Source organism: Cetorhinus maximus, chromosome 17, assembly GCF_964194155.1.
Source record: "Cetorhinus maximus chromosome 17, sCetMax3.hap1.1, whole genome shotgun sequence".
NCBI lineage: Eukaryota > Metazoa > Chordata > Chondrichthyes > Lamniformes > Cetorhinidae > Cetorhinus > Cetorhinus maximus.
The window spans coordinates 64,416,365-64,441,128 of NC_135895.1; the positions used below are offsets into that span (position 1 = coordinate 64,416,365).

The 24,764-nt window shown below is 43.4% G+C and overlaps 1 protein-coding gene across 2 annotated transcripts in view; it reads right to left on the reverse strand.

Moving 5' to 3' along the window:
* The window catches only part of pde4dip (phosphodiesterase 4D interacting protein), a 545,686-nt gene that overhangs the window by 161,804 nt on the left and 359,118 nt on the right, over positions 1-24,764 (reverse strand). The window contains exons 1-2 of one of the 2 annotated variants that reach the window (XM_078561345.1): positions 12,774-14,000; positions 2,349-2,486 (exon numbers count right to left, since the gene is read on the reverse strand). In XM_078561345.1, the coding sequence (XP_078417471.1) occupies positions 2,349-2,486; positions 12,774-13,946 (1,311 nt within the window). In that variant the 5' untranslated portion in view covers positions 13,947-14,000. Of the gene's footprint in view, positions 1-2,348; positions 2,487-12,773; positions 14,001-24,764 lie in introns of those variants that run through there. The other variant, XM_078561344.1, reaches the window with a different exon arrangement.

Sequence of the window (24,764 nt, forward strand, 5' to 3'; positions counted from 1 at the left end):
TTAGGGAAATAACTGAAGCACAAAGGTTCTTCAAACTGGTATTTCCACGGCCCTTAACAGCAAGGATGTACAACCTGTAGTACTAGGGTCACATTCATCTCTTGAGACCTGACAACTTGATCCTCGCAACACAAGCAACTTTGTGCTATGTACACTGTTTATCTACTGGCTCATCTTTTTGGAATTGTTTGTGCCTGAAGTTTTGAAAAGGACATTTAGTACTGCTCCCTCTGAAGAATTCAAAACGTTAACTCTGCTTCTCTCTCCACAGGCGCTGCCAGACCTGCTGAGTATTTCCAGCACTTTGTTTTTCTTTCAGATTTCCACCATCCAGTGTATTTTGCTTTTATTATAGTACTGCGCCCTCACTGCTTTATAAATCCCAAATCAAAACAGCAATATCTGTTATATTCAGCAACATGAGACATATGTAAATTAGTGGGAACATGAATTTAAACTTAGTATGTGGGTCCTGAGGCTCCATGTGTTGTACAACCATGAGTGCAAAGGCTTAGGCATCCTTTACTTTAAAACCTCTGAGTCAGGCTGCCAATTAATAACACCATGTGGACATTTCTGTGCTCCAGTCCCATTCTTGGGATGAAACTGTACAAACGTACTTTAAAGTCAGACCCATAGCTAGGTTGGTAGCACTCTCGCCTATGACTCACAAGGTTCTGGGTTCAAATCACACTCTACTTGACACTTGAGCATAAAACTCAAGGTGACACTCCAGTGCAGCACTGAGGCAATGCTACACTGTTGGAGGTCTCATCTTTTGGATTAGATGTTGAACAGAGGCCTCATGTAAAATATCCCATGGCACTATTTTGAAGAACAGCAGGGGAGTTATCCCTGGTGTCCTGGCCAATATTAATCCCTTGTTCAACATCACAAAACAGATTATTTGATCATTGTCACATCCTTGTTTGTGGGTGCTTGCTGTGCACAAATTGGCTGCCACATTTCCGATATTATAAGTGACTACGCTACAGGCTGTAGCCCTTTGGGACGTTTGGTGATCATGAAAAGCACTATATAAATGCAAGTCTTTCTTTTATCTTCTTTATGTTAGAACTTGAGAACCAAAGAAGAAAGGATTTAATCAGTGTGGGCTAGGTTTGAACCCACGATACAAAGATATACAACATATGTATTTATAAAAAATATATACCAAAAATATAGAACCCTCTTGAGTTTTCCTGAAAATAATCTTGTGTTTTGTACAGTTTGATGCAGAACATTCTAAATTTATTGTAACTCCACACCTCTGACATCATCAATTCGATGCATATTATTGCAAATCCAGTCAGCAAATTAAATTGCACCGCAGAGACAGTGCATTACGATTTTAAAATGGAGAATATTATTGTGTGACAAACCAGATAGGCCAAAAATAGCTTACAGTTATTCATTACATTGGTGTCCCTGATGTGAGTGAGGTTCTCACACGATGGGCTGAATATTAAGCTCAGCGTGTGGGTGCACACCCGACACACCCAAGTATAAAATGACGCGCGATGACGTTGGGCGAGCCTCCCAACGTCATCGCACAGTCTCGCGATATTTCGTTCAGCAGGCGCGTGCCAGAGTCGACTGCATGCCTGCCAACAATTGAAAGGCCTATTAAGGCCATTAAGAAGCTACTTAAATTCAAACTTATGCTGCCAGTTGAACCTAACGGTTGGCAGGCAGGCGAAAAGGCCAAGCGGCCTTTACATATTTTAGGAAACCTCAGCTATGGGTAGGATGAGGTTTCCTAAGGTAAATAAATATCAAATAAAAATTTTATTTTTGAATTAAAAACATGTCCCAGCTCATGTGACAGTCACATGAGGGGACATGTTTTGTGACAATTTTATTTCCTTTATTTTTTTTTAAACAGCGCTTCATCTCCCTGAGGCACTCACTCTTTTGTGCGCATGCACAAAGTTTGTGCTAGGCCCCCCCCAAACACACACACACACACACACACACACACAGGCAGTGCTGAGTGCTGCCACTTGCGTTCCATGCTGGGCGGGCCTTAATTGGCCCGCCGGCGTGAAATTGCGGTGCGGAGCTGATCGCGGGTGGCGGTCAGCTTCCCGACCACCCCTGCCAAGGGCAAAATCCTGCCCAATGTGCTTGCAGGCAGTGCCTCAAATCATTCTATTGTTTCTGAGGGGTCTATGTATGATGACTGGGGGCGAGGTGTTGGGTGTGGGGGGGTGGTGAGGAAAGACAAGCATGGTTTATATGTTGCCTCTTTGGTTCTGACCTCATGTCTGCAGTGGCACTGCTCAAAAGAACAATTTAGATCTGCATGCCACTTATACACCAAACCTCTATCACTCCTAGTAGCTCACCTTGTTGGCAGACTCTGTCTCCTGGATTCTGCCCTGCAACCCATGTACTTGGACCTGGGCTTTCTGCAGTTCAGTAACGCACTGTCCAGCTGCTGACTCATACTGGTTCAACTGCTGCTGCTGCTCCTCAATCAGGTTCTAGGAGAACAAATGGTCAAATATTTCAGCATAGTGTCGAAGCAGTGCAATCCTGTAGTCACCCTATATCTGTCTAGAGCTCCATATATTGAATGGTATTTTTTTTCCATACCTCACATTGTCCACTTTGCCCAGGGCAAATCAGTGAAATTATAAAGAATCCCATATAATAAATGAATACTCACTGAAAGTGACATACTTCACATGGTATTTTTTTGCTGCATAGGCACTAGGGCAAGGAACAATTTAATTCAAATTTCAAGAATTGCGAATTTTGAAGCATGTGAACTCAGTGGTAAAATGTAGTCATGCATTCAGTACTTTGTGGATATCACATACCGTGTCACAATGGGAACTGATGGTGCTGAGAGGAAAAAAATCACTCAACTGCTCATTAATTCATACATTAATACAGTCAGATGCATAAATATTCAGCAGCGGGGACATCAGAACTGTGTCAATTTCTCACCTGAGGTGCATGTGTTCACTATGTTCTCCCTATCCCAACACAAACACCAAGGCCAATTACTGTTCCTAACTCAGGATAAACTAGGCTTTGACCTTGGGTCATCCAAGTGTCACAACAGATATTGCACTGATATTGATGCTAATTGATGTTGATTGATGCTGACTTATCAACTTGCATAATATCAACAGAGCGCAGGAGTTGACCATCAGTTTTTTTGTGGCTTTTTCATTCTCAGCTTGTGGCAGTAGCCACAGTTGTAAACATGAGCCACAGTTCATTAAATGGAAAATTATCACGATATTTTAAATTAATAAACAAGATGTCTTAACAGCAGGAGTGTTACAGTGCGACTACACTTAGCCAGAACAGTAAGAAATGGCAAAGCAGGCATTTCGAAATTTTTTACACACACCAGCCTAACTCTTGTCCTCCACCACCACCAACCTTAGCCCTCTGGCCCCAAGAATCAAATTTAGACACTGGTTTTGTATTTATTACATTTGCTGCTTCCTATTCTGAGACAGAATTTGATAAAAAAAAAAGCAAAATGGCATCTCCTACCTAAGAATGCAAAATGCTCCAAATCCTGACAATGGTTAAATCACTTTGTGCACAATTGTGCATACTGTGCCTCTGATGTTAAAACTCCCCATTCTTTGATAGACAGCTAGGAGGTAAAAATCTTTAAAGATCATAGAGCTGACTCAACTGGTGCCTAGAATTATGTAGCAGAATCACCTGACAGCTGCCACCATTTGCTAAGTCCAAAGTCAAACAATGTCAGGTTAGAACAGCGGAAATGTGAAATCACAGCTTGAGTTTTAGAGGTTTGTTTTGTTGCTGATACAAACCTCAATGACAAGAATAAGAGTATTGCTGAAAAAAGATTTTTTTTGTCGAAGCTTTTCATCTTGCACTCATCAGGACAATTCACAAGAATAGCAAATGTAAAGGGGGCAACAATTTATACTGTATGAGAATTCTTTTCATACAGTATAAACTATTGTTCCCTTTACATTTGGTATTCTTGCGATTTGTCCTGAAGAGTACAAGATGAAAAGATTAGACCAAAAAAAGTCTCTTTTTTCAACAATACTCAGGTTCTGTGCTACCAAACGACTACAAGTATAAGACAAAGAAAGGAGCTTAATTATTTAGTTTGGAGATTGTCTCATTAAAATGAAATAAAGACCTACCATACACTGGTACAGTAAAATTGTTATAAAAAATCCACAGCTCAGATTTGGGGCTTTTTCTGGAAGTGCACTACCTGTGTACTGTGCCATATACACTGGGAAAATCCCCAGATTGATCCTTGCTCTGCATAGATTTCGCTGTTTTCACCAAGGCTACGATGAGGATGTAACAAGTGAACTTAATGATCCCAGACTATTTACAACAGGAGCTCATTGCGACAGATGCAAAATGCCAAATTTTAAAGTGAACAACAATTTATACTGCATGAGAAAAGGGGTGCTGATTGGTTGACAAGTCGGCTCCGATCGGTCGAAATGCTGCCGTTGGGAATGCACCAGGGAGCTATTGTCCCCCAAGCTTTTGTTTATTCAAAAGAGGTGCAATTTCTGGTCACACTCATTTTGCCAGCAGAGAACAGATCACTGCATATGAATATATGTAGCTTCTAGCAAGCGTAAGTGAGCTACATTGCGAGTGCAACTGTGAAACTTAAATTGGTCGTTAGTGTAATTCTTAACACACTCAAGGCTGTTTAGCAAGTGCTGCTCAATTGCGGAATCATATTTAATGTCAGATATTATGTTCTGAGTTTTACAAGCATGGTTTGGTTGAGTACAGTCAGTACTCTACTATTGTAAACAGCTGAAGGGATGTGCTGTTTGACATGATCTGCCAATCATTGGGATATATGGCCTATGTACCTGGCATTGCACCAGCACTGAAATTCATATACTACATTGCGCATTTATGGGGTAGGCAGAATGTCTTTTTGGCTTGATGGCAACATCCTGTTCGTAGAAAACACTGCTCATGTTGCCACTGCATAGTAGTAGCATGAAACGGCAAGCTTCATCTGTTGCTCAAATCTATGAGATGCTTTACCCTTCCAGGGTCATTTGAGGTAGACTGGGTATTTTTCAGGTCTGAAAGTGGTAGCCTTAGGCCCATTCCTGAGTATGCACAATGCACAGTGAGAAATGATCTGACCGGGGTAGCCATTATCCCACAGGATAGCTTTGATACACCATTTTTCAGTATCAAGGCTCTATGGTGAGCAAATGGCCCCAGCCCTATTTATGAGATTGCCGATAAGGCCAATTTTGTAGCATGTGGAGCATTAGGAATCCCAGCACGTATATTGACCAGTGAAGTTAGGCTTGTGGTAGACAGCAGTAGGGAACCCATTAGTGGATTTCTCAACTAGCATGTTGAGAATTTGAGCACAGGATGAAGCGCATTATGGTGTGCCTGGACATTCCACTTTGCTATCAGTAAATAGGCATGTGTAGATGTCGGGCAGGGGTAAATGATTGGGCTCACAGTGATGTCTTTTCCATCGTGAAAGGGCCTGCTAACTCTCATTATCTAGGTGCACACAAGAATGCATGCGCCACAGGAGAAGTCAGAAGCTTAGGAGGAGGACAGGAATCTGCATATGACAGCAATGTTGCGTTGTTATTAGAACCAGTCAGTCAAGTGATTGACAGATAGTGTTGCTGGCAGATGCCCCATAGCATTGCTCGTTGTGTTGCTGTTCAATAGTTGTTCCAGAGACTATGGCCTGAATTTTACCTTTGGCAGGTGCGCACAATTGACGGGCTGGGAAATGGCCAGGAAACAGACTGGCGATCGCGATCGGCCCCTGACCACGTTTTCATGTTGGCTGGCCAATCAATGGTCAGCCAGTGTGAAACACCCGCTGAAAAGCTCAGCACTGCCAGGGTGAGGGTGGGCAATGGTGTCACTGCGGGCACGGGTGAGCGCTGCGAGAGAGCTCCCTGAAGGCAGACAGTTGCCTCAGGGAGCTGCAGACCTTCAAATGATTAAAGGTTTAAAAAGTTGCAAAAAAATGTCCATGCATCACAATCAAGCAAAATATACTTCATAAAAATGCTGTTCACAGTTATTTATTTTTATCTTATTTCATAATGGAATTTCATCCCGCCCTTGGATAAGGTTTGATGAAAAATGTAAAGACCGCCTGGCCGATTTGCCTGTCCGCCGGCCATAAGGTTGGAGGGGGCCATGAAAAATCTGAGATGGTTAATGGGCTTAATTGTTGGTGGGCACGCTTCGGTCTTTTGAGCGTGCCCGCCAAGCGAAATATCGCACGAGTGCACAATGGCATCGGGATGCTTGCCTGACATCATCTCACGCGATTTTACGCCCAATCGGGTCGGTCATATGGCCACTTGTGGAACGTGAAATTCTGCCCTGTGAGCCAATCAGCAATTTTGGGGTTTAAAAACAGAAAATATCTCCAACAATCCCCACAGATGGTGCCTGACCAACTGCGAGAACCAGAATTAACATTTGCACTCGACATAAAACTTAAATTTATACGTAATTCTTTTATTCATTCACGGGATGTGGGCTTCGCTGGCTGGGCCAGCATTTTTATTGTCCATCCCTAGTTACCCTTGAGAAGGTGGTGGTGAGCTGCCTTCTTGAACCGCTGCAGTCCATGTGGTGTAGTTACACCCACGGTGCTGTTAAGGAGGGAGTTCCAGGAATTTGACCCAGCAACAGTGAAGGAATGGCGATATATTTCTAAGTCAGGATGGTGTGTGACCTGGATGGGAACTTCCAGGTGGTGGTGTTCCCATCTATTTGCTGCCCTTGTCCTTCTAGATGGTAGTGGTCATCTGTCTAAGGAGCCTTGGTGAATTCCAAGATATAGATGGATAGCTAGGTGTTTCCTGGATTGAACATTTTTAACCATTTCCGTATAAGTTTGCAATGTGGTTATTATTCATTATGCATTATTATGGATTAATGACATGGAGTCAATAATTATTGTCTTAACTGATAGTCTCCAAAATTATACAAAATAAATCGCAAATATTCACCACCCAAATAAAATTACAACTAGAGATAATACACTTGTATATGTACCAACAGGTGAAAGTTAATATGAAATAAACTCAGTAGAACCAAAAGTGTGAAATTATTCCTGTTGATAATTTAGTTGTGTCTGAGCATAAAACATTTTTGCTAAAGTTATCAACAGGAGGAACTCCTCAACCCTAGGGTAAAGAGATCAGTATGAATTAAATTGATTTAAGGAATGAGAGACACTAGAGAGCGATTACAGTGTTGCAATTTAAACCTGGGTTCCAAAGTCTAATCTAAACCAATTTAAATGCTGTTCACATGTGTTTATAGTATCATCTTTGCACTTTGATTAGATTCCTATTATAACCATTGTTATGTGACATATAGCAAGAAGGAAAAAGCAACCTTACATAATGAGTTTAACAAGTTTTACTTGACTTTTTTCCTCCACATAAACAATGTTGATTGATATGGGCATGTGCTGGTCTGTTAGCCAGTACCCATGGCATTCAGTGAGTTACTGATTACAAGTTTAGCACGTTGCATAACAGATCATATGCAGGCTTTGTTGTCCTTGTGTTGGACAAATAGAACTCAAAAAATGACTAGTTTCTATAATGGACAGATGATGGGATTACTATTCCAGGGAGATGAGATCAAATAGGTTGAAGGGACTTCTTTATCTGGACCCATCTGTAATCTTGTACAACCCCAGAGGGACAATTGGGCAAAATAAAGTGAATTGTCAACTGACAATCAGTGTCGCATTTGCAGCATAACACACTGTTCCAGCTTATCACATTGTGATCTTCCATTCTTGTAATAAGGAAGATCGTGTTACATCTAGAATAGGATCCCATTTTCTAAATAATGTGACAGTCTCTAGGCACACTCAAAGCACAATAGAGTGAGGACAGCACAAACACAGTTGTATAAAAGTCACAGGGAGGAATCTAATGGGCTGTAACTTCCGAGATCCCCAGCGTCGGATTGGGGGGTAATACAAAGATGCGCTGGGGACTCCCTCTTGGAACTTCCTCTGGGCAATTGTCCTGCACTGGGATCCATCCGAAGACCTCTTCTAACTTCTGGGTAACTATTGTAAAGATCCAGACCGAACCTCCCCACCCCCAAAGGACTCTCCCCACACCCCCAACCCCCAATGGAACTCCCCCACCCCCTGACTAACCACTTCCCACGATATTCCTTCCCACCCACATCCCCCCTCGAACTCAGAGTCTCACTTCCACACCTGGTCAAGGCCCAACCTGACCCCCACCCCCCTCATGAAACAGTCCCCACCCTCCCGGCCTGACCGACGCCTCCCCCTCACCCCCGACCGACATGACTCGACTCATCCCTCAGACATCCCCCCCATACCTGGCCTGACCTGGCCCCCCTCCCTCCCCATCGCAGGCCCGACCCAAAACCTCCACCCCCTCCTGCACCCACCCCTGGAGGTCTGGTCCCCCCGCCCTCCCCACTGAGGACTAACACCCCCCACCACCCTCCTCTCCAAGGTCTCCAAGCCCACTCCCTCCAACCTCCCCCCACACCCCTGAGGTTCAAACCCTCCCCACTGAGATCCGACCTCCTCCCCACTGTGGTCCAATCCCCTCCCACTGAGGACTGACCCTCCCACCAAGGACTGACGCCCCCACCAAGGTCTGATACCGCCCCCCTCACCGAGGTCCAACTCCACCACCCCCCGCCCCACAGGCCCAACCAACACCCCCCTCCCCCCGACCTCCAATCCCCACAGCCCACATACCCTACCTTAGATACTTACCTTCTCCCTGGCCTGTCAAGGACCTTTAAAGTTCAATTGGACCTTTAACTTATCTAGTTTACGGCAGCTACTGCTGTAAAAAAGGGGACATGTCCTCCTTCACTTCCACGGTCCTTGGGGATGTGCTGCACTGCCTGGATCTTGCCCGGTGTGAGTCAGAACGTCGGGCAAGATGGGCTCGGAAGAAAATATCGCATAATTAATTGTCACTCCAAGGAACTTACAGTCCAATGTCTCCCACAACTGCATTTTTCTGGAGGCAATTCGGACACAGGGGGCACCATTTCATTCTCCCATGTCTGCCCAGTTAAGTCCGGGCAGCAAGGCTTGGAGCAGATGCCAGCAGTGGGTGGGGGGTGCTACCTTGCAGCTTTCTAGGCAGTCTCTCATTCAAACGCACGCAGGGCCGGGGTTGCCTGCAGAGAACCAGCCCCCCTGCCCTTTCTTTGAACCCCCTCCCCATGACCTCTATCCTGCCCTTGCTTACCTTTCTCCAGGGATCTAACGACGAACCCTGAAGACCCCAGTGCATTATCGGCAGCAGCCACCGAATCCAGTGGCACAGCCAGTGATGGAGAGCTGTCGGCCTCTGATTGGCCTGCAGCTCTCCGAAGCAGGAGGGGGAAGTGCAGCAATTAAGTGACCTCCGTGGAGCTGGGCGTCCAGTGGCAGTGTCCCCATTGCCAATTAGGGACTTAATTCCCTTGAGGCCCCTGGCGATCAGATGAGCGAGGGTGTTGCCAGTTTTGGTGGCAAACGCTGGGCCCCCATAGCCCTCATTAAGCTTGTTGATGGTTACAAAATTCAAATTTCTGGCTCTAAACCAAGAACCAATGAAAAAAGCCCAAATCTAGCTGTCACCATGGAGGTTAAAACCATCTCTTGAGGTGCATCATTGTGCAGCTAAATCGACCATCTTGGCATTATTTATGCTGCAATGGTGTTGCCTGAGCCAAGCTTCCCCAGAAGCAGCAGTGCTGATGTAAATGCAGTGTCAATGTTACTGCCATGCATTACTATCAGGTCACCAATGATGTTAATGATTCTATGATCAAATGGTAGCACAACAGTGGAAAGAACAGGTATCCTCTGAAGGAAAAATAACACTAGGGTAAATTCATTGGATTCTCAGCATACTGAGCTTGAAGGGCAATATAATCTGCACTACAGTGTTGAAGTGATTTACCTTGGGATTGCTCAGGTTTGACCAAATTGCAGATATAAGATTTAAAAGTGTTTGCAGTTAAAAAAATACACTACAGTGAATGTAGTAAGGAATGTGACCTTTGAGTCAGGCCAGGAAGCTGATGACTGAACCATGGGCCAGTCGATGACAAGCTAAGGAATGTGACCTTTGGGTCAGGATAGAATAAACTGATGAATGATCTATGAGTTATACTGTGATAAAACTGATTGCCTGACCTTAGGGCCAGGCTAAGATATGCAGATGACTGGGCACTACTGTAAAACGTCAGGGTAGACAGGAAAATTTGTGTTTTGTAATAAACTGGGGGCATCATTTGTGCTAAAGGTCAGGTCATTTTGTGATTGGTTTGTAAGCTCATCTGTAATTGTGGAATTAGACGTACAAGAACATTGTGAGTTAATGATGAGGTATCACAAAGATGGTATAAATAACTGACAGAAACTGTGGATCTTTGAATTGCCTCTGAGAGCATTCTGAGAGAGCAGTCCCTTGTATGAATACTTGTATTTAATAAACTGCTGCTTGCTTTATCTACAGCTGACTCTGTGCCTTAGACACTTCACTACAGTGCAGTAGCTTTATCTCTGACCCATGTTCTCAAGTACAGGTTCTTATTGGGAGAAGGGGATCAGTGAATTGACTCCACTATTTCAAAGTAATCCGCACCAGCACTAACCCCTGTCAGAAATCAGCACGTTGACTTTCTATTTTGTTGGCTGACAAGCATTATTAGAGATGTTTACCTTTAATATTCGCTGAAGTGAAGCACTTATGAAAGAACAGATGAATATTTGAGTCTTATTGTTGTCGAAGCTTTTCATCTTGCACTCATCAGGACAGATGCAAGAATGTCAAATTTCAAAGGGAGAAACAATTGATTGGTTGGCAGGTCAACTCTGATTGGTACATTTTCAAAGGGTGGCAAGGAGCTCAATCTGGAGACCAAGCGACTCATGCTGTTTTTTATTGCTGCATTCTCCTCCACCCTGGCCCTGGGTTAATGGCAGCTGGGAGAGCAGATGTTCTGTTTGTCCTGCCAGTTGGGTGTGATGTATGCAGCAGTGCAAGAATAGAAAGGGGAAATTGCAAAGCAGAAAGCAATTAGAATGTGTTAAATACAAACATTTTTATTCAAGGGGACACTTTGGAACTGGTGGCACAGTGGGTTCGATTCTGGCCTTACCTTTGGATACCTGGACTCAAATCTAGGCCAGTCCAATGGTATGAAAGTGTTCTCTCTCCATTGACTGTATATGCTGTGTGTGAAATGAGTTTCGGCAGTCTCAATTCATTTCTAATAGAGCATGATCCTACAGTGGAAAACTGGCATTGCTTAACAATCTCACTCAAAGAGAATGATGTGGGAAATGGAAAAAGTTACACTTTGGTACATAAGGGATACTCTTTTGAGGTTAGAGTTAAAGCATATTGTTTGGGTAGAGCAGTGGAAACTTTACTCTGAATCAAGTTTTGATACATACCTGATGCTGGCACTTGGGTTTTGATTTTAACTGGCTCACCAGGCAGAGACCAGGTGAGGGGGCAGTTAAAAATGGGACTGGGAGTGACAGGTGGGGGAGTGATGGGCAGGGTGGTGGTGAGGAGTTTATTCACTGTTTTGCTGCCTGATCTCGCTGACTATAATTTTAAATAGCAGGTGGCAAGGACACCCACCCTAAACCAGTGGAGTCTTTCTTAAGTATCTTTCGCCTCCGATGTCATCACTGGGGCCTGATCTGCTTTATTTTAAAAGCTGAGGCCTGAGCAGTGGAGTGGTCCCAACTTCCCTACCAAGCTGGGAACAGCAGCTAAGATCAGGGGAGGCCCAGCAAGTTGCCTTTAAAATTCTATTTGGTTCCTTGTGGGCCCTAGTAGGAAGTCTTGGGCCTCCCCATCTCCCTGGACTAGAATCCCCTGCCAAGCCCCAACAATCCACTGACATGTCCCAGGGGGTGTTTGCCTGGGTCCCCGATGCCAGATTCCTACTACCTGCTTTTAAAAGCCAGGCAGTTGCTTTCCACAGGCTTCACAGCTGTTTTGGGCGGGAAGTAGGAAAGCGACAAGCTAATGAGGCCCTCCTGAGTCTGCCTGCCTTTCCCCAGCACATCACTTGCTTTGTTGCAAATCGAATGGTCTACAGTGGAAAGTTGTCCATTCTCCAACATTGATTTTCCTCAATTTGATGAGAACTTTTTAAAAAAAGGATACTGAACTACAATTATTTCAAAAGGAAATTTATGCCAAGTGACTAGAATGATAAAGCACGATGTAGGACACTGCATTTAGACCAATGCCCTTGTTACTCCTGTACATGCCCTCTTGGGTCTGTAACTGATGCATGAAGCCCAAAACTTTCAAGTCCAACCAAACAAACAGTGAAGAGAAGTGGCAGCATAGCAACAAATCAATGCATTAGGAATTCACAGATTATATTAAATACAGAATAAACCCTGCCATCTATTTATCTATGTTGATCAGTATATTTCCTTGAACCTCTTACACACGGCAGAAACACTCATTATAATGCTATGCACCATGGCAATAATAAAGAAAAGCCCTACATTTCACAACTAGAGCTGTTTATCAAACATAAAACTATTTATGCTGGAGGAGGGGGGTGGTGGTGGTGGATCATTGAAGAAAAAAGTTGAGCAACTATTTTGAAAAGTTCAAATGTTAAGCAGAGATTTTCTGATAATGCTAATGGCTCTGTTTTCTTTGACTGTTAAAACTGGGTCGTGGGAGTAATGGCAAGACAACAAACTAGACAGACAGTAACACTTCAAGTACCTGGGTGCAAATTGGAATATATTCATCAAGCATGTCCTGAAGGAGGTCCTCAAGGTCTGCCATATCATCAAAGTTAAGGTGCATCCTGGGAGGTTCTATGTATCTGCCAGCAAATTCGTGGCCATTGTTCTGTAGATCAGACTTGGAAATCCCATCGCCCAAACTGCCACTTGACTGAGAGCCCAAAGGAGTGGGCCTGACTGGAATCGGCAATTTGCTGCCTTTTGGGCTTGAAACTGGCCTGTATTCAACATTCTTCACTAAGCTAAGTACAAAGTCCAGCTTTTGGCTGTGCAACAAAGGGTAGGTTGCTTGGCCATCAGAAAAATCTGATTTGGGACTTTTGTCATCTTTGGCACTTTTTTCTACTTGTGCCACTTCTCTGATGGGTACAGAAGGCTCCACTGCAGTGCCAAAAGATTCGATGGAAGAGGCTGGAGACATTTTATCCAGAGAGTCAGCATAGACAGAAGTCCTAGACTCACACTGCCCAATGGACACTGTCTCGTGTATGACTGGCACTGTGACTCCTTCCTCAGCAGTTATACTGCCCACCACACTACTTCCACACCTGATGGACGGATCACCAGAAACAGTCTTTGCTAACTTCCGGGGTACTCTGCAAACTGCCTCGTAATCTGCATCAGTCACACGCAAGGCTGAACAGCTGCGACACTTCCGGGATTTGTAGCTTGAGGTCTCTGAAGTCTGGCAGCTGTGAGTTTCCATGGCCTCCTCCCCTTGTTCTGTCCATGATTCAAATCCGGAATAGACAAAGTCATCCTGAAGCAGTGCATGGTACCGAACATCAGGTAGGTTGGCGCCATCTGCCACGATGTCCTCCCCCTTGCTGTCATTGCTTGGCTCCTCATTATTTTTACGATAGAGACTAGCTATACAGTGCTTGATACGATCCTTCTCTACAAGCAGCTTCTGCAAACGCTCAATAGACAGTGCCTCAATTCTTGCAATAACTGTGTCAAACCTGTAGATACGGTCTAACATGAAAGCACATTTGCTACAAGCAAACTCTGCTTTCCCATCTCGGGATACCTCTTTGCCCAGTATGTGGGATAGGATAACCTGTAGGTTCAGTTTGGAAGCTGTGTGAAAGATCCATCGTCGCTGGTTACCACACAGCTCCCGGGCACAGATTCTACAAACCTCCTTCATTTTCCAGCATGGAGTTGACTGTGCACTAAAAATGATAAAATGCACAAGGTCAACCAGTCACAATGTTAAAATGTAAATAGAAATGTCAAACGTTGGTCAATCCTATATGTGGGCTTTGACCTTTCACCTTGGCTTCTCAATAATAAAAAGTCAATGGTTTAGATCAAGAAAAAGTAATGTTTCAACACCTAAGATTCAAATAACTAGGCCAGCAGGAAGTCAACCTATAATCACTGCTTGTAATCAAAGTACCAAAATTACGCAAGCTCCTTTCCAGAATGGCTAGGTTCCGCTTTGCTGTTGCCAGCCATTCATTTCGGTTAATGATTCTCTTATCTGCCGCCAATTCAGATAAATAACGGTTCAGGCGCTGTCTCGACCATTTCAGGGTGTAGCACAGCCGTGCCACCTCACATCTCGATGCAAAATTCGCGGTTTAAAAAATTATCTTCCATAAACATAAATACTCTGCAATAAATTAACAATTAAAATCAGTACATCATATAGTTCATTGATCCGGGTTTTCTTTGTCACCAGTTTAAACGCGTCCCTCATTAAATGCAACTACAGGTGAATCAAAAAGCGGGCGGTGGTTCGGACTGTGTTCCACCTCCATTCTCTAAAGGATTTGAATTCAGAGATTATGTCGATGGGCAAAGCCAGCAAGTGTCATTGTGATCTATAAAAATTCCTGGGGCCACTGAATGAACACCAATCCGCTTTGTTCTTGATATATTTCTGGAATATCTTCTTGCCGAAGGGAACGCTGCATACGGTACGAGAATACCGCTTCATTTGCTTCGGCCAGAGAAAGAACCATGTCACACCGTCATCATCGTCTTGTCTGCTGTTCCCAGTCAGTGCTGGAGAAGAGGGCAATTTAATATCAGGCTGGAGGTACCGCCCATTGAGTATCAAACAAAGCAGCAGTTGACGAGTAGCGGGGCAGACTGCAGGAGATTCTCTATAAAACTGATTAAATCACGTCCCGTTATTTGGGTTTTCCGGATACAATGTCACCAGGACGGGAAACCGCTGTTCGCAACTATCTAACCCGGCAGTGATGTGGCAACACTATAGCCAGTGTTCCAGGGATCTGGGTCAAACCATCCGCTACTTAGGGGAGGACCCGTTACACTCAAACCTCTTAAGCTCACTGCAGAGTCACATACTGCGCTGCCATTTGCAACAAAATAACCTGTAATGCGTTAAAATGCAATTCCAGGAGGTATCCTGCTGGAATAAGAGCTCCGAACAGCCTGATAGGAAACCACCTATCTTCATGCGCACCCGTCTGGATTGTGGTACGGTGCTCTTCCCGGTAGCGTGACTGCGATGAACATGTCTTTCTCCAGCTCGGTTTCCCACAGCACCTGGCACCGTCTGCCAATGCAGGAGACTGCAGCACCGGCTCCGGGTCCCCTACTCTCCGGCAGAGGGACACTTTACAAAAGAAATACTTCACAAAGAAATTTGTTCCCGCTTATCGTGAATAAGAGGCCGAATATTGTAAAACAAAAGAACTGTGCGTTTCGACAACCTGGCTCGATAATTTTTATCGAGCCTGATTGCCATGGCAAACACGTCTTGCGTTCGTCTTTAATAGTAACGTTGTGCGAGGTTGGTGCGCATTGTCGGAAACTCCCCATCATTGAGGGTGCAGTCCCTTTAAAAATACAACTGAGCTATTGTTTTGCACCCTCAAAACATCCGTTTACAATGAAAGGCCTAGTGTCTCAGCCTGTTTTCAGAGAAGAGGTTCAAATCCGAACAGAACGACGTCAAGATATGATCCAATAATCCCCAAAAATGTCATTACATAATTTTTAAGTTCCAAATACTGTTGCGACCTTTAAATTTGTGATGCTAAACAAAAAGATAATGCTTGCATTTATTATAGCGCCTTTCATGACTTCAGGATCTCAAAGTATTTTGCAACCAAAAGTACATTTGAAATGTAGTTATTGGTGTAAGGGAAATGCACCAGTCAATTTGCACAGGGCAAAACATCACCAACAGTAATAAGATAAATAACCAGATAATTGGTGATATTGGTTGAGGGATAAATATTGGCCAGGAGATCTCACCTCTTCTGATTGGAAGAGGGATGATCAGAAATAGGAGCAAGAGTAGACCATTTAGCCCATCAAGTCTGCACTCAATAAGGTCATGGCTGATCTGATTGGGCCTTAACTGCACTTTCCTGCCTGCCTCCCCAACCCAAAAAAACCCTTGACTCCCTTGTAATGCCATGTAATTTTTTAAATGTCCACATGAGAGGGACCTCAGATGGGGCCTCAGTATAATTCTCATTTGAAAGCAACATTTCTAACAGTGCAACACTAAACTGATACTTAAGGCCACTTTTCACAACTGAGGTGGGTAGCTCGAGCTGGGAAATTTCCTAACTCGCTAAACCTACCTTGGTAGAAAGGCCACCCAAATGTCACAATCCCTGGTCTCGGGGAGGGGGTGGAGAAGCGGGTATGAGATAGAGTTGGGTGCACTGACCCCAGACGCAGAGCGTAGGCAAGTGCAGATGTGGGTTAGTTAGAAGGTTCCCTTTGATTCTCTGGGACTTCATTCCAGTTATTAGAGGCTATTAGGCTCTCACCCTTCACACCCACTCAACCTCACACACTTTCCATGCCACCTTCAAGCCTTCCATGTCAACACATGCCCTCCACCCATACCCCATAGGCCCTCATACCTTCCATGCCATATTATGGCCCTTCCATGCCCATTCATTCAGTTTACTCTTATTATATGGCTCATTGGTTCTGTGCAAAGGCATGTGTGGAACTGCTCACAAATCTTTTGAAAATAAAACTGCTATTCCCACAATCCTATAAAAGTGTCAATCAGACAGATAATTAAAATTTCAATAACAGACGCTTCAAACACTTCACACCTCTTAATGTGCAAATAAACATTGAGACATTGACAAAAGAGATCAAAGAAAGAACTTATTATAACCATGGAACCATAGAAAAGTTACAGCACAGAAAGAGGCCATTCAGCCCAATGTGTCTGGGCTGGCCAAAAAAGAAATAAAAAAAAAATACTAGCAACCTCATAAATGTGTCAATCAATGAAAGTCAACCTTTCTCCCCAGTTTCTGTCTTCAAATCTTTACAGTGAGTTAAAAAGCCTTTTTCAAAATGTAAATATGGACAGACATATGGCATCTTTCTGTGTTAGTTCAAATCTTGTCATACTTATATCTCCACGGTTAACATTTCAACTCTGATTTAACTTCTCCGGAAGAGTTATACTGGACTCGAAATGCTAACCCTGTTTCTCTGTGCAGATGCAGCCAGACCTGCTGAGTTTTTCCAGCATTTTCTGTTTTATTTCAGATTCCCAGCATCCGCAATATTTTGTTTTTATTATGATATCTCTAGAGCTGTCTAAGAAGAGTCATTAAAATGAAAATAACTCCTCCGGGGTTATCCATTTTACCCTCTAAAAAGGTGTGAAAACCCCTTGACTGCTGAAAGAAGGGGAGACAGGAAGGGACTTCAAAGGACCACAACGTAATTAACTCCTTTGCCTGGTGAAACAATGGCTCCTTGAAAATTAACATTTTTATTTGTTGAACTGTACAAAGGAAGCTGTAAGAAGCCATCTTGACTAGCAGAGTGTGAGACAATAGCAGCATATAGCTCTCAGCTGAAACAGTCAAGAACTCTGAGAGACATCAGGGCGTTGTTTCTCTGCTACTGGGAGTCAAATTGGCCTAGTAAACCATTTAATATGGTTGTATTCAAGAAGTTAGCTCACCGCCACCTTCTCAAGGGCAATTAAGGATGCAATAAATGCTGGCCAGCATCCCCACATCCTGTGAATGAATTAAAAAAAACCTCAGTGGGGACAGCATTAGGAAAGATGCTCTTAGTATGATTAGCCTCTTAACAACTAGGCCAACAAGTTACAACTAATTGGCTACTCTTTGCACTGCATGCATAAAGCAGCTAATCAAATAAAACAGATCTTGAAAGCACCTTCAGGAAACATCAGGACTCCTTTTGGCAACAAGATACAGAACAAGGAATTGTGCTGATAGCAATAGCTAGCTCACTATGACATTGACATTGTTGCATTGAAGCTGAATGGAATGGCACAACTGTTGGAAGATGGCAATAGCCATGCATATGAACATACGAATTAGGAGCGGGAATAGGCCATGATTTGTGATTCTTAATATTAGTGCAAAGTTGTCTGACAACAGATGTTGGCCATGAGACTGAAACAAGAATAATGGTGCTACCATCATGAGTGACTTTGAACCAAGTGAAGAAGAGGTGAAGGAGTAGTTTCATGTTGATTTAGATAATGTGATCATTTAATGCCATCAGCAGATAAACTGATTATAATGGGAGAATTCAATACATAGGTTGGTAGAAATGCCAGCAGCTGAAATGATAAGTGCCAGCTTGGCTTAATGATAGTATCCTCACCTCTAAGTACCTCCTCTGCACAATGGATTTAGCACGTGAGGTAGCCTGTGGGCTCAGTGCGATATTAAAAGAGTGTTGTATGCTCAAATGTTTTTCGAATGAAATGTCAAACTAATATACATGCTCAGATCCTATGGCACAATTCATGGTGTCCTGCCCAATATTTGTACTTCAATTAACCTCAATAAAAATAATAAACTGCTTGCGGGATTTTGCTATATGGGATTGCGTGCTGTGTTTACCTACTTAACATCAGTGACTACACTTCAAAAGTAATCAATCTCTCTCTTCCCCCACTTTTTAAAAATTAATTGTCCCAATAATATTCTCAACTTAATTTAATACCTCACGTAAACATAGGGCTGAATCTTCGGCTAGGCGAGCGGAGGCGAGGCCTACTCGCTGAGGAATAAAATGACGTGTGGTGATGTCGGGCATGCGTCGCGATGTCACTGCGCGTCATTCAGACTTTCAGTTCGGCGGGCACGCACCCAAGTCGGCTGCGCGCCCACCGAACTGTCAAAGGCCTATTCAGGCCATTTAACTCACAATTAAAATAATTAACGGTGAAGAGCCCAGGCGGCCTTCACATTTTTCATGGAACCTCATCCATGGGCGTGAGGTTTCATGAATGATTTTAAATTTTGACAAAAATTTTTATTTAAATTAATGCACATGTCCCAGCTCATGTGACAGTTTCACATGAGGGGACATGTCATAAAAATTTTCTCGCCACTTTAATAAACTTTTTGGACTTAAAACTAATCACACACCTCTGTGCCTCTGGAGATTTCTGCGCTCTTTTGCGCGCATGCGCGAAAGAACGCACTCCTAACTCAGGGAACCCGCCCAACCACCCCCGCCCGCACAGGGAGTGCACAGCCTTAACTGGCCCGCCCACGTAAAGTGGTGGTGCAGACCCAATCGGGTCCACACCCACCCGTGCCAGCTCCCACTTCGCCAGCCCGACAGGCAGAAAATTCTACCCTTAGGCATGATTCCTCATAACTGAATTCCAGTTTAATGGAAATTGATGACAACAAAAATTGTTGAAACTAAGATCTTTCCCAAGCAAGCAGTTTTCTCATAGCTCTAGACAAGTGGAGGGTATTCCATCATGCTCCTTGTAGATGGTGGACAGGCTTTGGGGGAGTCAGGAGGTGAGTTACTCGCCGGAGGATTCCTAGCCTCTGACCTTGGATAAGTTGCCACACAAAATGTTAATACACAAGATAATGGCTCATGGAGTTGGGGTAATTATATTTTTGATAGATTGGTTAATGGGCAGGAAGCAAAAAGTAGGGATAAACAGGCAGGCTTCGACTAATGGAGTGCCGCAAGCAACAGTGCTGGTGCCTCAACTATTTACAATCTATATTGATTACTTGGATGAAGAGATGGAGAGTAATGAATCAAAGTTTGCTGATGATAAAAAGCTAGGTGAGAATGTAAGCTTTGAGCTCTTTGAGACTGCAAAAAGATTTGGATAGCTTAAGTGAGTGGGCAACAAGGTGGCAGATGGAGTATCATGTGGGAAAGTTTGATGTTATTCAGGAAGGCAGTAAGAATAGAAAAGGGTTTTTTTTTAAAGGTGTACTTAAATGTTGTCCAGAGGGACTCGGGTGTACTCATACAATGAACAAAGCAAGTTAGCATGCAGGTACAGCAATTAGGAAGGCAAATGGCATGTTGGTCTTTACTACAAGGGGATTGGAGTACAAGAATAAGGAAGATTTGCGACAATTGTACAGGGCTTTGGTGAGACCACACCTGGAGTATTGTGCGCAGTTTTGGTCTCCATATTCAAGGAAGAATATACTTGCCTTGGAAGCAGTGCAGTGAAAGTTCACTAGGTTGGTTCCTGAGAAGAAAGGGTTGTCCTATGATGAGAGGCTGAGTAAAGTGGGCCTATACTGTCTGGAGTTTAGAAGAATGCAAGGTGATCTCATTGAAACATTCAAGATTATGAAGGGGCTTGACAGGGTAGACACAGAGGTTATTTCAAATAAAAACAGAAAATGCTGGAAAAACTCATCAGGTCTGGCAGCATGTGTGGGGAGAGAAACAGAGTTAATGTTTCAAGTCCGTATGACTCTTCTTAAGAGTTGAAGAGAGGTTTTATGCTGTTGAAGAAAGTGGGTAGAGAAGGTGGAGCAAAATAGAAGGTCAGGGAAAGGTGGGAGCTCAGGAGAGATTTGACAGAGATGTCATGGACACAAGACAAAGGTAGTGGTAATGATAGCGTTAAAGTCTAAGGCAGAATGTGTTAATAGTGGTATAAAGGTCAGAGAGAAGAATATGTTATTAGCACAACAATGGTCAGCGCTCTCTGAAAGCAGAACATAAGAAAAGTTACAGATTGGCCCTTGTGGGAGTAGGAGGTTGGAAAAAAAAAATAAAAGTGGAAGACAGAGTTCATGGTCTGAAGTTGTTGAACTCAATGTGAAGTCCAGATGTAAACTGTAAATTGGAAGATGGGGTGCTGTTCCTCCAGTTTGCATTGGGCTTCACTGGAACATTACAGCAGACCGAGGAATGTGAACATGAGTGCATGATAGTGAATTGAAATGGCAAGCGACAGGAAGGACTGGGTCATGCTTGCAGAAGTGCTGTTTTGGAAGGTAGCATCATCAGGACAGATGCGACGGAGGCAGAGAAACTGGGAGAATGGAATGGATTCCTTACAGGAAGCCGGATGTGAGGAGGCGTAGCTGAGGTAGCTGTGGGAGTTGGTGGACTTGTAATGAATATTGGTAGATGGTCTATCACTGGAAATGGAGACAGAGAAATCAAGGTAGGGAAAGGGAGGGAAATGTCAGAGATGGATCATGTGAAGGTGAAAGAGGGGTGGAAACAGAGGTTGTTTCCCTTGGCTGGGGAATGTACAACACAAGTCCATAGGATATGGGTTCACTCATGTAGGACTGAGATGAGGAAAATTTCTTCACTCAAAGATTTGAATCTTTGGAATTCCTTACCCCAGAGAGTTATGTATGCTCCATCATTGAGTACGTTCAAAGCAGAGATAGATTGATTTTTTGTCTCATGGGATATGGGGCTGGGCAGGAAAATGTAAGGCAGAAGATTAGCCATGATCTTATTGAATGGCTAAGCAGGTTCAAGGAGCTATTTGGTCCACTCTTGCTCCTACTTCTTATGTTCTGTCAATAGCTTGTTAATATTGCTGAGTAATGTAAACCACAAATTGAACATCACTTTGAAAAAAGGCACTAGATTCACCATTAAGGCACCATTCAACTCTTGCCTATAGTCTCAAAAATGGCCAAAATGTTATATACGGGTTCTTGCGCACTGTAGTTCATTCTGTTATTACATGTGGAAATGCAGCAGCAATTTTGCAATCAGAAAGCCCTCACAAAGAACAGAAATCACTGACATGGTGAGCTCCTGGCTATAAGCCTACTGCCAAGAAGGACTGACCAGTGCAGACAGAATATCGATGATAGAGCAGTATGGTCCTGCGGAATCAGGAGAGCCTGCAGGGGATGTTAAAGAGGCTGAGGATCCTGAAGATCAGACTGCATGTCCGACTGAAGGCCTCAGTTAAGACTGGGGCCTTTAGCAGGTGAGTGTTGAGGGACAGACTAGAAAGTAAGAAGGCAGCTACATCATACTAAAAGTGCAGCTTTGGAAAAGAGATTTCAGACTGTGTATTTTTGTACCAAACTTTGATAAGGAACCCAATATGTGAAGGAGTACTGCATTCTGCCAGATGACACATTAAACCAAGCATCCATCTATCTTGGTCAACGCACAGGATAAATTTCCTTCTCTTCTGCAAATAGTGCCATGGGAATTTTTTATACATGTACCACTAGAAAAGAGACAGGAGCTTTGTTCATGTCTCCTTCAATGCTCTCACTCACTTTTCCAGAACCACTTCATCCAATTCAGAGTCACAGGAAGTCAGAGCCTATCCCAACAGGCAATGGGCACTAGGCGGGGTACACCCAGGACAGGACACCAGTCCATCACAGGGCACACACTCACACGAGGGGGCAATTTACCGCAGCCAATCCACCTAACCAGCACGTCTTTAGACGGTGGGAGGAAACCAGAGCACCCAGCAGAAACCCACATAGACATGGGGCGAATATGCAAACTGCACATAGGCAGACACCGAAAGTCAGGGTTGAATCTGGGTCTCTAGAGCTGTGAGGCAGCAGTGCTAACCACTGTGCCACCATGCCAGCCCTCCTTCAATGCTACACTTTAAAAAAACATATGTCAGCTAAGGGTCCCTTATTGAAATTCAGTGCTAAAGCACAACCTGAAAGCTTTTTCCAAAGTTCCATTTATTTGTATGAGGTAGTGGCTTTCTACTCTATCTCTCTGCACTTACCTGCTGTAGGCCATGGTCTTAGCTGAGGCCATGGTGGGGAGATACACACCAGTCTTCATGGTATTTCTGCTCTTTGAAAGGTCTCTCACTGGCTCTTCAGGCATTTCAGTGACATCCCCGCTGTGGTACCACTAATATTCTGTTCGTACTAGTGGGTCCTTCTTGGTGGCAGGCATCTACTAGCAGCATGGCATGCATTTGTTCTTTTAATGACCCCCAAGGCAGGGAAATGGATCTGGATTGGGATCAATTTGGAGAGACAGATAAAAGTACTATTCTGCTGGAACTCAGTCCCCAAAAGGAGGAGAAAGTCCAGCCAATATTTGGAGTAGCAGACTGCAGCATAGGGGGATGTATGGTCAAACCAGTAATGCAAATCAAAGTTTCAAAACATTACAATTTTAAGACAAACCCAAGAAGTTTTAGGTCTGATTCTTTTTTCTCAGCTGAACTCGCTGATCTCAATCATAGGAACAGAAGGGTCAGGTGGGGTTATGATAGCTTCGGACCCATCACCTAACATGTTGGAGCACCACAATGAGAGGAAACCTGTCTATATTTAAATTCTTAATGCCTTGCCAAGAAATTTGAGCGCTACAATGATGGCTGTCTCTTGCAGTGTAGCATTGCCCTTACTCAGAATTGATTTTGGCATTGATGATGCACAAGATCAAATTCCACACTGGAGCAACATGACCATTGGATGTTTCCAACGTAATCACCACATAACTCCACATACAATGATGTGTATCTTCATCAGAAACCTGTTTAATACTGGATCCATTAACTGAGGGAATTTGCAAGCAGTTTTGCGAAAAGAGGCTCCCTTTTTAAACCTATAATCTGTAAACTGTTGACTCATTAAATAAAGCACAAAGTCCCAATATGATACATTGGTTACAACTTGTGGAAGCAAACAACATCACACAGGCAAAATTTCATCATATATGTGCGTGTTAGCTTGACTTAATGGTAGCAAATCTTAACTCAAGTAATTTAGGTTTATACTTCATAGCAGTACTGAGAAATTGCTGTATTGTCAAAATTGCTTATTGTCAGGTGAGGTGTTAAACCAAAGAAGAACAGGATATTCTCCAAGAGTCCTATCCAACAATCATCCCAGAACCAATGCCACCAAACATTACCTGTTATTTTTTCATTTGCTGATTGTTGAGAAGCATTTAAGTAGTAGCATGTTCAAATGAATATTCTAACAGTCCTCACATATGCTCAGGTCATTGAAGAGTGAATAAGATACATTTAATGCTGCATTTAATTATTTTACTGTTTCCATACAGAAAATTTATGTGAATGAACTTGCATGCCCAGGGTGTCCCAAACCATGCATGAATTATTCTAAAGTTGCTCACTATTGTTATGCAGATAAACATGGTAGTTGTGCATGAGGCAAAATAACTGGTTAATCTGGTTTGCATGGTGTTGGTTGATGAATAAATGTTGGTCAGAACACTGGGATAATTCCCAACTCTTCTTCAAAATGGTGTCACAGGATTTTTTGCAGCCACCCGAACAAGCAGACAGTCCCATGGTTTAACGTCTCGTTTGAAATGCAGCATCCATCAGAAACACAACATTCCCTCAGTCTAGATGATGTGCTCAGTGCCTGAAACAGAAACTTAAACCTACAACTTCCTAACAGAGACAAGAGAACTACCACTGAACCAAAAGTTTACATTTTATTAATGAATAGAGTGAATCCCTTTAATTTGCCACTCTGTACAAATTGATTTAAAAATAATTTCTGCTTAGAACTGCAGTAAAAGAATTAGACAAGTGTTATGTTCACGTGAGGATTGGTTTGATGAGATGAGTGACTCAAATTCAGTTTGTCTCAAATGTTTTCTTATGTGATGCAAACAAAGCTGTTTTACTGCACACCATATATAGTTTGTGCTGTAAATGATGTCAGAATCAGATTACACACGCTTTCAGGAGTCACCTGGATGAACTCAGTAATAAGAACAAGGAGGATTA